The sequence below is a fragment of the Panthera onca genome, chromosome C2 (assembly GCF_046562875.1).
Source record: "Panthera onca isolate mPanOnc1 chromosome C2, mPanOnc1 haplotype 2, whole genome shotgun sequence".
Classification (NCBI taxonomy): domain Eukaryota; kingdom Metazoa; phylum Chordata; class Mammalia; order Carnivora; family Felidae; genus Panthera; species Panthera onca.
The window spans coordinates 143,608,328-143,624,456 of NC_138347.1; the positions used below are offsets into that span (position 1 = coordinate 143,608,328).

The 16,129-nt window shown below is 36.7% G+C and overlaps 1 protein-coding gene across 13 annotated transcripts in view; it reads right to left on the reverse strand.

Moving 5' to 3' along the window:
* SLC4A7 (solute carrier family 4 member 7) overlaps positions 1 to 16,129 on the reverse strand; it is a 112,627-nt gene that overhangs the window by 51,035 nt on the left and 45,463 nt on the right. For 7 of the 13 annotated variants that reach the window (XM_060638483.3, XM_078432417.2, XM_060638475.3 and 4 more), the window contains exons 3-6: positions 13,995 to 14,141; positions 7,151 to 7,289; positions 6,418 to 6,578; positions 4,772 to 4,960 (exon numbers count right to left, since the gene is read on the reverse strand). In XM_060638483.3, coding sequence (XP_060494466.1) covers positions 4,772 to 4,960; positions 6,418 to 6,578; positions 7,151 to 7,289; positions 13,995 to 14,141 — 636 coding nt within the window. Of the gene's footprint in view, positions 1 to 1,872; positions 2,242 to 4,771; positions 4,961 to 6,417; positions 6,579 to 7,150; positions 7,290 to 13,994; positions 14,142 to 16,129 lie in introns of all 13 variants that reach the window. The other 6 variants (XM_060638481.3, XM_060638477.3, XM_060638478.3 and 3 more) reach the window with 2 other exon arrangements.

Consider the following 16,129-nt stretch of genomic DNA (forward strand, 5'->3'; position numbering starts at 1 on the left):
TCAACTGAGCCACCCAGGTGCCCCCCAAAATTTTATTTTTTTAAAAAAGCAGTGCCTGGGAGGCTCAGTTGGTTAAACATCCGACTTCGGCTCAGGTCATGATCTCACGGTTCATGAGATCGAGCCCCGCACTGGGCTCTGTGCTGACAGCTCAGAGCCTGGAGCCTGCTTCAGATTCTACGTCTCGCCCTCTCTCTGCCCCTCCCCACTCGCACTCTGTCTCTGTCTCTCTCAAAAAAGAATGTTAAAAAAGATTTTTTTAAGGAAAAATAAAAAAGAGTGCTAATTATTTCCAAGTAAATAATTCTAGTTATTTCTTTCTTTTTGTTCAGTTCCCTCATTATATATTTTCCATGAAGTACCAAAATCTACAATGAAATATTATAGATCTGAGTTCAATTCCTTGCTCTGGTCATTTATGGTATGATCTTAATACCTTTAATGTCTTTGTTTTCTTCATTTGTAAAACAGGGATGAACCTCATCAAACTGTTAGAATTATAAACACGATATATTTAGTATATCATTATGCCACTGTGTGTGGAACAATATTAAACAATAGTAGCTGTAACTGTCATCATAATTAATGTTACAATGACTTATCCACCTTACTTCCATCTTTTTATTTCTAAAAGTATATACATTTTGGCAACTACAATGCGCCTTGATGAAACATACTTGCTATGTTTGGGGAAATTCAATACAGAGAAGTCTGTCATCTAGTGGTAGGACCGTGAGGATTTTGTCGGAGGACTTAGGCTTGTCACTTACTAGTTGCATGACTCGGGAAGTTATTTAACTTTTCTGAGTCTGAGGTTTCTGAAGATGGGTGTATCCACCTAACTCCCACCACTTTGCCTAGACATTAAGTAGGCCAATATAATAAACGTAAGCTATCAGTGAAGTGTTAGGTGTTATCAGTATTATGGAAAAATGCAGTAATTGATACCTGTGTGATGAAAACCAGTAGCTAGCATTCCTATGTCATACGCTTAGCTGTCAGTAAGAAGTAGTTACTAAAGGAGACTTCTTTATATAAACTGGGTGGAAAGATATAGATGTTTAAACATATGTATAACCAATATATTACAGAGAGCCAATATTACCATAATATATAACCATAGATGAATTATGCCCCTTTTACCCACTAAGAAATAATTTTTCTAATTCACAGACAAAAAGAGATCCTCGCTACGACTATAGAATCGCTATAGCCACAACTACAGGTCCTGAAAATTTCAAGGTGAATTTGTATTAAAGATAGATACGGCATTCAACAGAGAACAATTAAAGACTATTCCAAATATAAAACTAGCCTTAAAATCATGATGATTCCAGGTAGCCACTGGAGAACTCCAATCTTCTCAGAGACAAAATGAGAAAGAGAGCATTCGATCCTATTTGTGTCAGCAAGGTTAAAATACACCGCACTCTTTGGATAAAAGCACGGGACAGTAGATTAAGAGGCATATCACCTCATGCAACTCATGTCCGACATGCGTTCATCACATCATGAGTGAAGCGCACAAGAAGAAAAGCCACCGTTTTTTAAAAATCACGGCAAATCGAAAGATTGCTTATAAAAATTCCTACGTTTTTCTGAACTATCCAAATGCCCTGACCTGTAAAACGTCTGAAAATTCTTGAAAGGGCTACACTATGTGTATCTTCTTTGGAGTCGCTTTGGAGGTTAAAATTTTCTAAGAATCACGCTCCCTTCTACCATACGCTATAAGGAAAACAAACCATGCACAAGTCAAAGAAGTTGTAAGCATGAGGTACATTTGCTGCTAAAGCTCCGTGCTGAGAGGCATTCCGCGTGCAAGAGAGGCAGCGGCAGGGGGCACCGCACACGGAGGGTGTGAATAGTTGCCTGGAGTCATGCCAACATTGTCCTCAGCCTTCTGCTCCTGGCCTGTGGGCGCTGCCGAGTCTTCCTCGGGCGGATGAATTACTACTGTGGGGACAGCATCACTGGCAGGTGAGACCAGCAGCTCTGGGGCCTGAGGCTGACTCTGCTGGGAACTTCTGGAGGTCGGGCGACTGACGCTAGGGCTGGAAGGAGGGCTGTGCTGAGGGGTGGGTACTGGGGTTGGACACCTTGAGCCTGCAGGGCTTCCAGCTCTTGAAGAAGGAAGAAGATGACTGAGAAGAAGGGAGAAAGGCGACTCTCCTCTCAGGGAAAGGTTTGAGGCGGACAGGCCTGTTCGCAAAGAGTGGCGGGAGGCTGACAGGCCTTCCCCTGAGACAAAACAAATAAATGAAACACGATGAAGTTCGCTGCAGAAGGCAAATCGAGACACACACACACACACACACTCACAAAATCAATTTACAATGTAAACTGCAAGCTCCGAAGCCCCAAATTTGAAATCCATGCTATCAGAGTTAGCATGGCAATGAGATTTCTAAATGTGAGAAAGTCACTGAAAAGTTGCTGAAATTACCATTCATTCCCTGAAGGTGTACCCAAAAAAACAAAACAAAAAATACAAAACAATGCAAATCACAGACTGGGCAGGGGAATAGTCTGTTAGTAATTACAATGCCCAATCATATAGCTTTTAAAAAAAAAAAAACAATATCAATGCAAAGTTGATAAATAATAAACAGCAAATGAGAATACGATTTAAGAATAATCCAAGAAATAAAACCCTAAACAAAACTTACAAGTACTGATAGCTTATATTCAGTGTATTTTTCCTAAACTGGACCGAACTGCTACAGACAATTATCTCTCACAATAAAAGTCGACATTAGCTAATAACTCTTAACTTAAAGTTGATATCAAATCTTCATATTAGTAGAGCATCATCTACTGGTAGTGCTCCCAGGTAAAATTCTAAAACATAAGACAAATTATAAGAATTTTTTAAAAATAAAAATATAGTGTCGATTTGAAAGGATATTCTTGCGCTCTCTAAAGATATTAACACATGTCCTGAAATATGCCTCCATTTCTAATACAGCAGATACAATTAAATAATACAATTGTTTAATCCAGCTAGATAATAAAGTATTTCTCACCAACAATGGCAATAACGAAATAAGTCTAGCATATTTCCAAAGGTCATATATATTTATATTTCAAACACCTCGTGTTCTAGGACATGTACCTTAGTAAAATAACACTGATTTTAGGAAAAATATGGTATGACAGACAATCCCATATGATCTAAGTTATCAAAGCCAAATACTCAAGAGATCTCAAGACATATGAATCAACAAACCACCACCATTGAGTTTAAAACAAAAGCTACGTGCAGAAAAACTGTTAGCTTACAGCTATAACACAACAAAATAACAGAATGTCCATGCTAAAACGGCATTTAAAAGAAAACAGCCATTGTGTTACGATTAAAAGGAACCAAATGACAATCAGGGAATCATCAGGAACCATCCACATGAGGAAAAAAGATTCAATAGGGTCTCTCTGAGTAAATGAACTCATTTCCCAAAAGTTGAGAGTATACACTACATGAAAGATGAAAATGAGAGGTAAAATGTGACACAGGTGGCTTGCTTTAAAATTACACTTATGCCCCGAAGTAAGTGTAATTCTTTCTTTTATTCTCAGGGTCACTTACGTATACAGAGGCATAACATTAAACAGATTAAAAAGAGTTCTAATGGTCAAACGCTCAGAAGATGGTCTTGAGTATGTTTACACCGAGCTGCAAAAGATGATTACTGTCAAACTTCAGATGTATTAAATCCCATCACCAATGGCTGTTTGGAGAATACTTAAAAGCCATACTATTACTGCCGGGACAGAAAGGAGGAGCAGAAAGACACGGTGGCCCATCTTGCACTCCTCTTCACTCTAATCCTTTTAGGCCTTGAGTAATGGCAGCAGCTAGAGGGAAGAACGACCCTCATAAGCAACTCCAACCCTTTGTACGTAGGTTTTTCAGAGTCACTGTCTTCAGAGCTCTCTTCTGAGAGCCAAGATAGAACCCCAGGGCTGTATTCTTCTACTTTAAAAAGAGGGAGGCAAAGCCCCTGGGCGCTCCAGTCTTAAAACAGGGACAGAGGCAACCGGCTACAAGAACACTGCTGCATCCCCACATGACCACTACCAGACCACGAGCGAGGGCGGAGAGCTTGAACATGTAGGTCCGTGCCACTCTCAGAGGTTAGGAGGACATCGGGGAGGTCATCCCTCGCATAAGAACAACACATCCATAAAAACTTGCACAAACTGTATAAATAAAGGGCAGTGAAGTCATCAACACAATGCCAGAACACTTGTTTCTGTGCAGCAAATAAAGTAAACTCAGGAAATGAAGAGAAAAATCACTATGAAAAGCTCGAATACAGATAATAAAAGTTTAAACCCAAGACTTGGAATTTTAAGAAGATCAAACTTACAGATCATAATTTATGCCTCCTTCATCTATTATACGAGAAGTCTTGACAAAAACAAAAAAGCAAAATAAATAGGAAGAAGGAATTCAGGATTAGCTATAGTGACAGTGTTCTGTATGTCACCAATACTTAAATGTGCCATTTTAACTAGGGTGAATTTTAAATTTTTTCATCTAAATGATTTCTACAGATTAATGGTCACGTTGTCAAGAATGGTATTTTAGAAATGATGTTTTAAATACAAAGATAACATTATTTTTTAAAAAGAATAAAAGGGATACTAAAATGACCCACAGAATTATCTGCAAGAACTATCTTTCTTCTCCCAAATACTGACTGTACTAGACTGGAATGCTGTTAGAGCGGAAGGGTTAGCGAAAATTGGATGCCACAACTTATCTCACCATTCCTTTCAAGCAAGTGAGGGTCAGAATGTTTCTTGCCTATATCTGCAAAAGATCGCACCAGGGGAATCCGACTGGTGAATCTTTTCTCATTCTGATGATGATGTCTCTTCAAAAGAGCTTCTCTGACATTTTCTCTTATGGACTCATCCAGTTGGCCAGAGGCTATCATGTTGTCCAACACCATATCTATTGAAAGAAAAATAAAGATAGCAGCCATTGTTATTAAAGAAGCTAACACTTGGATGACTGTAACACAGAGTAAGCAATAAATTGTAAGTGGAACCTTACTGAAAAACAAGATCTTTAAATAGTTCTAGAAAGTATTATTCTCTTCTGATATTGTATAATGTACACATAAGATAAATATGAACATTATCTAAGGAAAATAAACAAGTTACAAGGAGACCCTTATTTTAATAAGTCCTGGTATTTATTTATAAAGGGGCCACACTAACAGCTTCCCTGTGGTTGGAAGTGTTTTCCTGCTATGGACACAATTCTATTAAAGTGAATATTCAATAATACTGGCTTCCTAAAACATGAAGGTATTTTATTGCTTCACTTCATATTTTTCATCAAAACTATAGATGGATATCTGGACTCCTTCATTCAGTAATTAACTATGTGCCTATTACATGTTGGAAATACAGCATTTAACTAAGCAGATCAAGTTTCTGCTCTCACTCTTCCAGAGGTAGAAATACCAGTGAGCAAATGAAAAGGTAAAATATCATGAAGCAATAAATTCTAGGAAGATGAGTACGTCGGGGTGTGAAGGCGGTGGGGGGAACTGATGTAATGCCATATGATACCTTATTGTAGGGGCTGGACTATTTTTATAACTATATTTGTAACTACTTTTAACCTATAAATAAATAAATATCTATCTATCTGTATCTTTTTTTTTTTTAAACAGTGCCACTAATTTGAGATAAAGAGTCAAGTTTTGAAACCTGTAAGAGTCCTGTAACAGAAAACTGGAATCAACCTACCTAGCAGGTAAACTGTAACATTAACACAATGACTAGAGACTGGCATACAAGTGGACCCTGGATTATAAAACATTACACTGTAAATAATGAAAATATTACATTGTACTATGCGATCACTGCAAAGCCAAAGTAAACGTCTCCTACTCAAGAAATCTGTACATTCACAGGGAACTGACTTTGATATGAAATTCATACCTCTCTATACTTTCTAGACCTTTCTTCCTTTTCTTCCTCCTCCTTAGATTACTTTCTTTTTCCTTGTACCACCTGTTCCTTGTTCCCATGTGTTCAGTCTAAAAATAGGTAATACCTTTAATGTACTCGTGGATCCTCCCCAGATACCTTCGTCCAAAACTTGAAGAAACAAAAGCTCTTTTCTCTACATTTCCCGAAACAGACCGCATATCCCACTTATGGCACTAGTCACTTTCTTGCTGGTACTGTAGTTAGGACTGTCTAACTCAATCTCCTAAACTCTATTAAAGACAAAAGGTGTTCTTTATATGTGTACTCCTCATGTGGTCCCACACAGGATGGAAACTCAACACAGAGCTATTAAATCAAGGGTCTAAAATTCCACCACATTTCCCTAACTTAAATACCTCTAATTGCAGTGCAAATTAAATATTAAAAAAGGCAGACTACTGTAACCTGCTATTTCATCTAGAGTGCTTGCTCTCATATCCAGCATGACTGTTCCATTCAAGATGCAACTCCTGAGTTCAAAAAGACTATGCAAAGAGAGAGTTGCCACATAAGGTTTACTCCACCGGTCACCGCCATCTTCAACATCCTCTTCAAATTTCAGCCATCTGAAATGTGTAATACATAAAAAATATTTTATAAATAATGAGGATTATAAATAATGAAATCCTTATTATTTGCTTCTTTTAATATGAAACACATAAACCTGTTCTTTTAAAGATAAACAAAGATCACCACCACCAACCACAAAATTTGGCTACAGACACATCTTTGCAAATCAAACTAATAGTCCACAGTATCTATCCTCCCAGGTTACCTTACAGCTCCTCCTCCTACTCTATCGCAACAGTGACCCGCTGTGGAATTGCCATAGTTTCCACTTCTAATTCTCTTTTAAACTGAAAATATGCAGCAGGACCACGACTTTTTCAAATGTATTTCTCTAATCAAAGACATTAGAAAGTACAATTAACATAATTGCCTTCTGTGCTGTATTAAAGTATCCCTTAAGAAAACGAATTTTGAGAATTAAGAGATACACTGAAGATATAACTTCCAGACACGAGGAAATTCTCTGCTCGGTATTTCAAAGCACCAGGTAGCTCATAAAATCATTATATTTACATTACAAGAAGAAATCAAGAAAAGCCAACTAAATACTGAGACTCAGTATTACTACCTGGCGGTTTCTTTCCATTCGTACTCTTCTCCATCTCTGTAACACAGTTCATCCATTTCCGTAAAGAGGTCATGCGGAATGTGCTCTTCATCATCATCTTCAGTGCCAAGAATGAACTGAACTCTTTGGGATGGTGTGTCTTAACAAAAGAATTTAAATACGCTCAAAAATTGCCACAATTCATTCAAAGATAAACTCGGTTTGAAAGTGACATGTTTTTGTGATAGATAGATAGATAGATAGATAAATAAATAAATATACTTTTATTAAAATACTAAAAATTTTGAAGGAAACGAGGACCAACAATCTGGAAATAAGAGTCTCACACAGAGGTCACCTCCACAGACAAAAAAAGAAAACCTGTATGGTAAAAATAAACAAATGAGGGATGCCTGGCTGGCTCAGCTGGTAGAGCATTTGACCCCTGAATCTCAGGGTTGTAAGTTCGAGTTGCTTACAAGTTGGATTTAGAGATGACTTAAAAATAAAATCTTTAAAAAAAGATAAACAAGTGAAACTAATCTTATAACTGATGTAAAAACAAATAAAAAAAAGCAACTTCCAAAACCATGGAACACTATGCTCAAAGACAGGACTTTTTTCTCACTCAAAATACAAGAACATGCTGGAGAAAACAGAATTTGTAAAAATATCTAATATGTAACTAAATTCAAGAGTGAAAAAGGAAAATCTCCAAGGTCCAAAAAATGATGAGAAAAAGCAAAGCTAGGGGTCTACAGAAAGTGGCCTTTCCTGCCATCGTAGAGAAGTAAAACTCTTGTCAGCTGAGGTTAGGGAGGCAGGACAAGTCACTGTTAAGAAACAGATACCCCACTTGTGGCATCTGAATTTAAACTACACAGTACAGGCTCTCAAGAGAAATCAGTATAAATCCTAGTCCAGGACAGTTGAAAGCCCTGTGGCCACCAAACAACCAAAAGCACCAATTGAAAACAAAACCGAATCCTGCTGAATAGGAGACAGGAAGTCAAACTCAAAATTTACACCAAAGTAAACAAAACCTCCAGGCACTTACACGTGCAATGAACAGGTTAAAGAGTAGAAGGAATTCACATAGGAAAAGACAAATCTGAAGAAATTAGACAGACTGCATCAATGACAAATAAAAAGATGGGAAACAGAAGGTTCAGAGATGTAGAGAACAGAGTAAGAAAATCGACCAGGGGGCACCTGGGTAGCGCAATGGGTTACGCCCTTGGTTTCACCTCAGGTTCATGGGTCTGAGCCCCACATCACGTTCTACGCTGGAGCCAGGGCCTGCTTGGGATTCTCTCTCCCTCTCTCTCTCTCTCTCCCTCCCTCCCTGCTCACACTCTCTCTCTCAAAACAAATAAACTTGAAAAAGAAAAAGAGAAAGAGAAAGAGAAAGAAAAAGAGAAAGAGAAAGAGAAAGAGAAAGAGAAAGAGAAAAAGAAAAAGAAAAAGAGAAAGAGAAAGAAAAAGACAATCAAACAGGAAGAACCCCAGAATGAAGAAAATACAAAGAACGGGGAAAAAGCAATAAAAACTGTATTAGAAAATTTTCCAGTATGTATATCACATGGATCTTCATATAAAAGGACTACCCTTGGACCTATGCAGGACAAACTAAAACATACTGTGACTGAAGTTACTGATGTTTTGAAATTTTCAACATTTAGGTCTTGCAATTCCTTCATCAGATTTATCCCCAAGCAGTATTTCTGGTGCTACTGTAAGTGGCAATTTCTGGCTGTTCATTGCTACCAGAGAAATATATGGAAAGATAATTGATTTTGTAGAGTGCAGCCTTCCCAAACTCACATAGTTCTGTAGTTTCATAGACTGCTCAGGATTTACTAGATACATGATCCTGTATGTGTAAATAAAAACAGCTTTACTTCTTCCTTTGCAAGCTGTAGGCCTTTAATTTCTTTCTTGCCTTATTACACAGGCTAGGTCCTCCAGTACTATGTTCTGTAGAAGCAGCACAGAACAACCTTGCCTCTCTCCAAATCAGAAGGAGAAAGCACTACATCTCTTCAGCACTAAATGTGACATTAAAGAAGTTTCTTTAATAGATGCTCTGTATCAGTCTGAGGAAGTTTTCTCTTATTCCTTGTTTGCTTAGAGCTTTATCATAAATGAGGATGGAATTTTGTCAAAGGCTTTTTCTGCACCTACTGAGATAATTATATGGCTTTTCTCCTTTATAGTATAAATATGATTATTTATATTGATAGTTAAACTTTACACCAACTCTGCTTTTCCACAGGTTATCACACTAATTTCCTATTGCTGTTGTAACAAATTACCACAAGCCTGGTGGCATAAACACAAATTTATTCTCTTATATATAATTCTGGAGTCTTACAGTACTAACCTCATCGGGCTGGTTCCTTCTGCAGGCTCTAGGGGAAAATCCATTTCCTTACCTTTTCTCGCTTCTGGAAGCTGCCTACATTCTTTGGGTCTGAACACTTCCCCCTTACTACAATCACTTGCTTCTGTGGTCACATCCACTACTTCTTTGATCTTTGGACTGCCTCTTACTAAGGACCCCTGTGATTGTAACTGGCCAACCTGTATTATCCACTATAACTTCCCTATCTCAAAATCCTTAACTTAATCACATCTGTAAATTCAAATTTGCTATAAGATTAACATTCACAAGTTCCAGGCATTAGGAATTGGGACATCTTGGTAGGTATTATTCCCCCTAACACAGTCATAGTATCCTCTTTAGATACTGCTGTATAAAATGCGTTTTTAGTTTGCTAAGAATTTCTGAAACTACATTCATGGGAAATATTTAGTTTGTAATTTCATTTTCTTATAACATCTGTATCTAATTTTTGTATCAAGGTAATGCTGGGTTCATAAAAATGAATTAGAAAGTGTTCCTTCATCTTCAATTGTCTGGAAGTCTGTGTAATTTCTTCCTTACAAGTTTGATGGAATTCATCCATGGGCTCTGTGGGAGTAAATTTCCACTGTTGAACTGTTTTAGACTACAAATTTAATTTCTTTATACATACAGGGTAATTTAGGTTATCAATTTTTAGTAGCTTTTATTCTTAACAAATTTCCCCATCTCATCTACATTATCAATTTTGTTGGCATAACATCATTCATAATATTCCCTCATTAGTCTTTTAATATCTGTAGTATATGTACAGAAATATTCTGCTCCTGGTAATTTATATCTTTTTTCCCCTCCTAATCACTCTAGCTACAAGTTTATCAATTTTACTGGTTTTTTCAAAGAATCAGATTTCAGTCTGATTTCTGCTATTGTTTTTCTGAGTTTTATTTTATTCATTTCTGCTTTGATTTATATTTTCCCTTTGTTTTCCTTACTTTGGTTTACTATGCTCTATGTTTTCTCTTAGTTTCTTAAGTTAGAAAGGTAAGTCACTCATTTCAGATGTTCCTTTTCTAATATAAGGGTTAAGTGCTATAAATATTCCTCTACTCATTGCTTTGGCTGCATCTAACAATTCTCAATATATATGGGCCGTCTAACTTTGCACAGTACCATGCTAAAGGAACCTGCACATCAGAAGCATGTTCTCACTTCACAAGATTTTATCTCAATTATTGCCAGTACTGTGTTTTATTTTTATGAGTTCAAAATATTTCCTAATTTCTGTTGTGACTGCTTTTAACACATGGGTTATTGAGAAGCATCTTGTTTAATTTCCAAATATCCGGGGATTTTTCTTGATGTTACTGTAGTTTAACTCTACTGTGGTCAGAGAATACACTTTCAATCTTTTAAATGTATTAAGACTTGTTTATGGACTAGAATATTCTGCTTTTGTTGGGTGGAGGGCTCAATGAATGTGAATATCAATCCATCTGATAATGTTATTTAGGTATTCTATATCCTTATTGATTTTTTAACTTGTTCTATCCATTACTGACAAAAGAGAGTTGAAATCTACAACCTTATAAATGTATCCAACAACAATACATTTATCTATCTTTTCAATTTTATCAGTTTTGCTTCATGTATTTTGAAGCTTTTACTACACGCATATTCATTTAGGATTGTTACACCCCGGTTTCAGCAATTTAATTTTTATGTGCCTTTGTGGGGTTCTCTTCATATTTCTTCTTAAGTTTTGTTGCACTCCTTGAACCTGTGTGTTCAGAGTTTTCACTAAATTTAGAAATTTTTCAACTAGTATTTCTTCAAATTTCTTTTATGCCACCGTCCTTTCTGGCACTCCAATTATACATATATTAGACTAACTGATATTGGTCTACAAATTATTGACGCTCTATTCACTCTAGGCTTTTCTGTTTCACTTTGGGGTAGTTTCTATCACTATTGTCTTCAAAATCACTGATCCTTTTTTTCTGTTGAGTCAAATCCTCTGTTAATCTTACCTAGGGTATTTTTAATTTAAGATACCTTATTTTTCATCTCTAGAAGTTCCATTTGGGCTTTCTTACATTTCCAAATTCTCTGTTCATCACAGTTACATCTTCCTCTATCTTCTTGAACATTCAAAGTAAACAGTGTAGTTGCTTTAACATGCTGTTTTCTAATTCTATCCATTCTGTCATTTCTGGATCTGTTTCTACTGATTTATTTCTCTTGGTTATGGCTCATATCTTCCTATTTTTCATATTTCAAGTAATTTGTAGATATCAGATAGTGTGAACTTTACATGTTTAAGTGCTAGATTTTACAGTATTTCTTGTAGTAGTATTATACTTTGTTCTGGCAAAGACCTTTAATTTAATTCTTTCAAGACCTGCTTTAAAAATTTTTGGAGATCTACTGCAGTTTTTAGTGCAAAACTAATTAAGACCTGCTATCATGGCAATACCCTTCTGAGAACTCTACACAATGCCCTGTATGTCAAGGTCTTTCCACTCTGACTGATGGGAACACACCCTATTCCCAGTCTTACGTGAAATCCAAGAACTAGTTAGCCTACTGCCTTCTGATGGTTACTTCTCAGGCCCCAAGTAGTTTCCTTTGGCTTTAACTAGTACTCCACCAAAGATTCAAAGGATCCTTCTTCAACCTTTGGAACCGTCTCTGTGTATAGCTCTCTATTCTCTGGCACTCCACACCTGACTAGCTTCTTTGGCCTTCCCAAATTCCAATCTCCATCTCAACTCTGAGAGCCTTCAAGGAAGGTTCTGTTCCAGATTCCCTTCCTGTGCTGTGGCCTGGAAAAACTGTCTCTAGGTAATATGCTCAGACAAGCACAAGGCTCATCTTGCTTCCCCTCTCTCAGAGGTCAGAGTCCCATACTGCCTGTTGTCCAATGTCTGCAAATTACTGTTTTATATATGTACTATCTTTTAGTACAGCTTTTTAAGAGATTCCCATCACACTTAGTCTCTCTAAGCTGAAGTGTCTCCATCTACACACTGAAAACAATATCTGTCTTTTAAAAAGTGCAGAGAGGATTAAAAAAGATGTGATATATATATATATATATATATATATATACACACATACACACAATGGAACATTATTGGGCCATAAAAAAGAATGAAATTTTGCCATTTGCAATGACATGGATGGAGTCAGAGTATAATGCTAAGTGAAATAAGTCAATTAAAGACAAATACCATATGATTTCACTCATAGGTGGAATTTAAGAAACAAAACAAGCAACGGGAAAAAGAGAGACAGAGAGACAAACCAAGAAACTGACTCTTAATTACAGAGAACAAACTGATGGTCACCAGAAGGGAAAGGATTAGGGGGATGAGTTAGATACGATGGGGATTAAGGAGTGTATTTGTCATGATAAACACTGGGTAATGTGTGGAACTGAATCACTATATCACACACCTGGAACTAGAATAACACTGCATGTTAACTAACTGGAATTAAAATAAAAACGAAAAATAAAATTATATTAAAAGTGCAGAGAGGATTAAATCAAAGGGTGTATGTCAAGAGCTTGGTGGAATGTTTAGCACAGAATTGGCAAGGCATAACGTACATGCTGTAGCTGTCTTACACATAGGCATCATTCCCTCTTCTTCACAAAATGGTCCTTTGGCATAGCACACAAGTGCCTACAGGGTACTGCTCACGTAACTTTTCTAGAATGCACATAGGACCCGTGTAGAGATGGCCATGTAGGCCCATGATGTCCTAAAAAAATAATGATGCCTTTGATGTCCACTACCTGCAACGTCTTAAGAGTCCTCCTCAGGCTGCACAGCTGTTTTATCTCGCTCTCACCATACGCATTTCTTAGGGCCACTTAAATCAGTATATTTATTATAACATTCTCTTTCCTCTACACTATGCCTTTTTTTTTTCCTGATTTCCCATCTATTGGCACTTCTATATTTGTCTACTTTCAAACAAAAATCTTGTCCTTTCATAGACAATACTATCAAATCAGAGCACTCTTATTTGCACAGATAACTGAGTAGTTCAACTTAGTGGATAAAATTTTCTAGCCAAAAAATGTATTTAAAAATGAAAAAAAAAATTAATCTTGTCCAGGAGCCTGAAGATTCCAGATATTTGTTCCCTGCATATATAAATGATGAGATAAGTAATAGAGAAAAGAAATAAAACCCAAACTGAAGTGTACATGTCAAGACTCAATTATTATGATTCCAAAGCTGGAATACAATGAAGAAAACAAAGGCCCTTCCTTTTTTCACTTCTCCTAAGTAGACCTTAGCCTATAAACTAAGTATCTTTCTTGTAGAAAAAATATTACTTCAATTAGTATTCTTCAAGACTTATAAAATATGTATGTCTAAATTACAGCAGACATAAAATTTAAGAAAGAAAATATTCCACTTTTTTGACAAAGCTTTCCGGGAGAGAATTTTAAAGTGTTAACAGAGAACTACTGTCTTCTCCTACCATAGGAAGGAGACTCCCGTCCATCTTCTTTATCTGATTCTTTATCTTTTCTCCTCCGGTGGTGATGTTTGTGTCCCCGGTGCCTGTGACGCCGACGACTCTCTTTACTAAACGGGACGTGAACACCAATATAAACAGCTCGATGACCTAGCCAAAAGTTCAGAAACATTACTGGTTTTCCAAAAGGGACAAAGGTAATATACACAATAGTATACCAAATTTTACTTTGATAAAAAAGAATTATATATAAGTTAATGTAATTAACAGTGTTATTTCCTGTTCTTTTATTTTACAGAGCACTAAACAGAGTGTTACATCATGGGTTAACACCACTGACTGATAAACATACTAGATAAACAGGTTACTTGTGTAAGCATTGGTTTGCAAGGCTAAAAACGTATTTTGAGAAAGAAATCATACTATGCAGACATAAATTTATTCCATCTACATTTAATGTCAACCCTAGGTGACAGAGATTCTTAAGAGATATGTCTTAATGGTAATACTTTATAATCAATATTCACAAATGGACATTTATAAATATTTATTAAAGTTTTGAAAATCCCAAATCAGTAAGGTCCAAATTCCTGAAAGTTACATTAAATGTAAATGGTCCAAATATTCCAATTAAAGGGCATGAATTGTCAGATGGGGGGGGGCAATACAATAAGGTTATCATATGCTTCTGGAATATAAAAGGTCACTGCTGATGTTGCATTATTCTGAGTTTGTATTGTAACCAACAAAACAGTTATAAAAGGCAGTCTCTGCTTTTGCCCACTAAATAAAACTTAATCAGGGAACTAGGACAGCTAGCAGCACTATGTCAAATACTGAGGCATGAACTTGATTTCTTAAATAGTTTAAGTAAAGTTCCTATCTAAGCTGTGTGAAGTGAAAGGGGTGGTGGGCTACAAATTTAACTGACTTGCAACCATGCAAAAGCCTTCTGACACACAGCTGCTATTTGTCATTATGTACATTTAAAAATTAACACGCTAAAATATGAATAGTCAAGGACACTTTTCCTAAAAATTTCATTAAAATGGCCAGAAAATAAATACTTCAAGAAACTCAAGATCTTCATCTTTACATGAGATTTGAATGTACAGCCAATCCTCATTATTTGTGAATTCTTTATTTTCCAGTTTGCCAACTTGCTAAAATTTATTTGTAACCCCAAAATCAATACTCCTAGCAATTCTGCAGTCATTTACAAATATCCAGAGCAGCAAAAAATTTGAATTGCCCAAAACACAGATACCCAGCTAAGTTTGAAAAAGGTGACACTCTTGATTTGTTTCAGTTTCCAATATATTAATATCAGTAAACTAAGTAATCACATTCAAAGTAAAAGAGAACTAGACCTACAGAAATACAATGAATTAAAATTATCTGCTTAAACATCCTCCAGGACCTAGTACTCTGCCTAATATATGGTAGGCCCTAGATTTAAAAAAAAAAAAAAAAAAAAAAAAAAAAAATTGTAGAAATTAACTACCAATATTTTTTAATGTTACCAGAGAATCCCAAAATTAAAAATCATTTATATAGCACTGGGGTGGGGTGGGGGGGGGGGGGGGGGGGAAGCAATGACGAAAATGTTCTGGAATTAGTGTGATGATGGCTATGCAATACAGTGAACATACTCTAAAAAATTAATTACACACTTTATTTTTTTTTTTTTTTTTTAATTTTTTTTCAATGTTTTTTTTTATTTATTTTTGGGACAGAGAGAGACAGAGCATGAACGGGGGAGGGGCAGAGAGAGAGGGAGACACAGAATCGGAAACAGGCTCCAGGCTCTGAGCCATCAGCTCAGAGCCTGACGCGGGGCTCGAACTCACAGACCGCGAGATCGTGACCTGGATGAAGTCGGACGCTTAACCGACTGCGCCACCCAGGCTCCCCCACACTTTATTTTTTTAATGTTTTTATATTGTATTTATTTTGAAAGAGAAAGAGAGAGGGAGCGAGCACAAGCAGGGGAAGGGTACAGAGAGAGATGGAGAGAGAGAATCCCAAGAAGGCTCCACGCTCAGCCCAGACCCTGACCATGAGATCATGACCTGAGCTGAAATCATGAGCTGGATGCAGGAGCGCCTGGGTGGTTCAGTCAGTTGAGCGTCTGACTT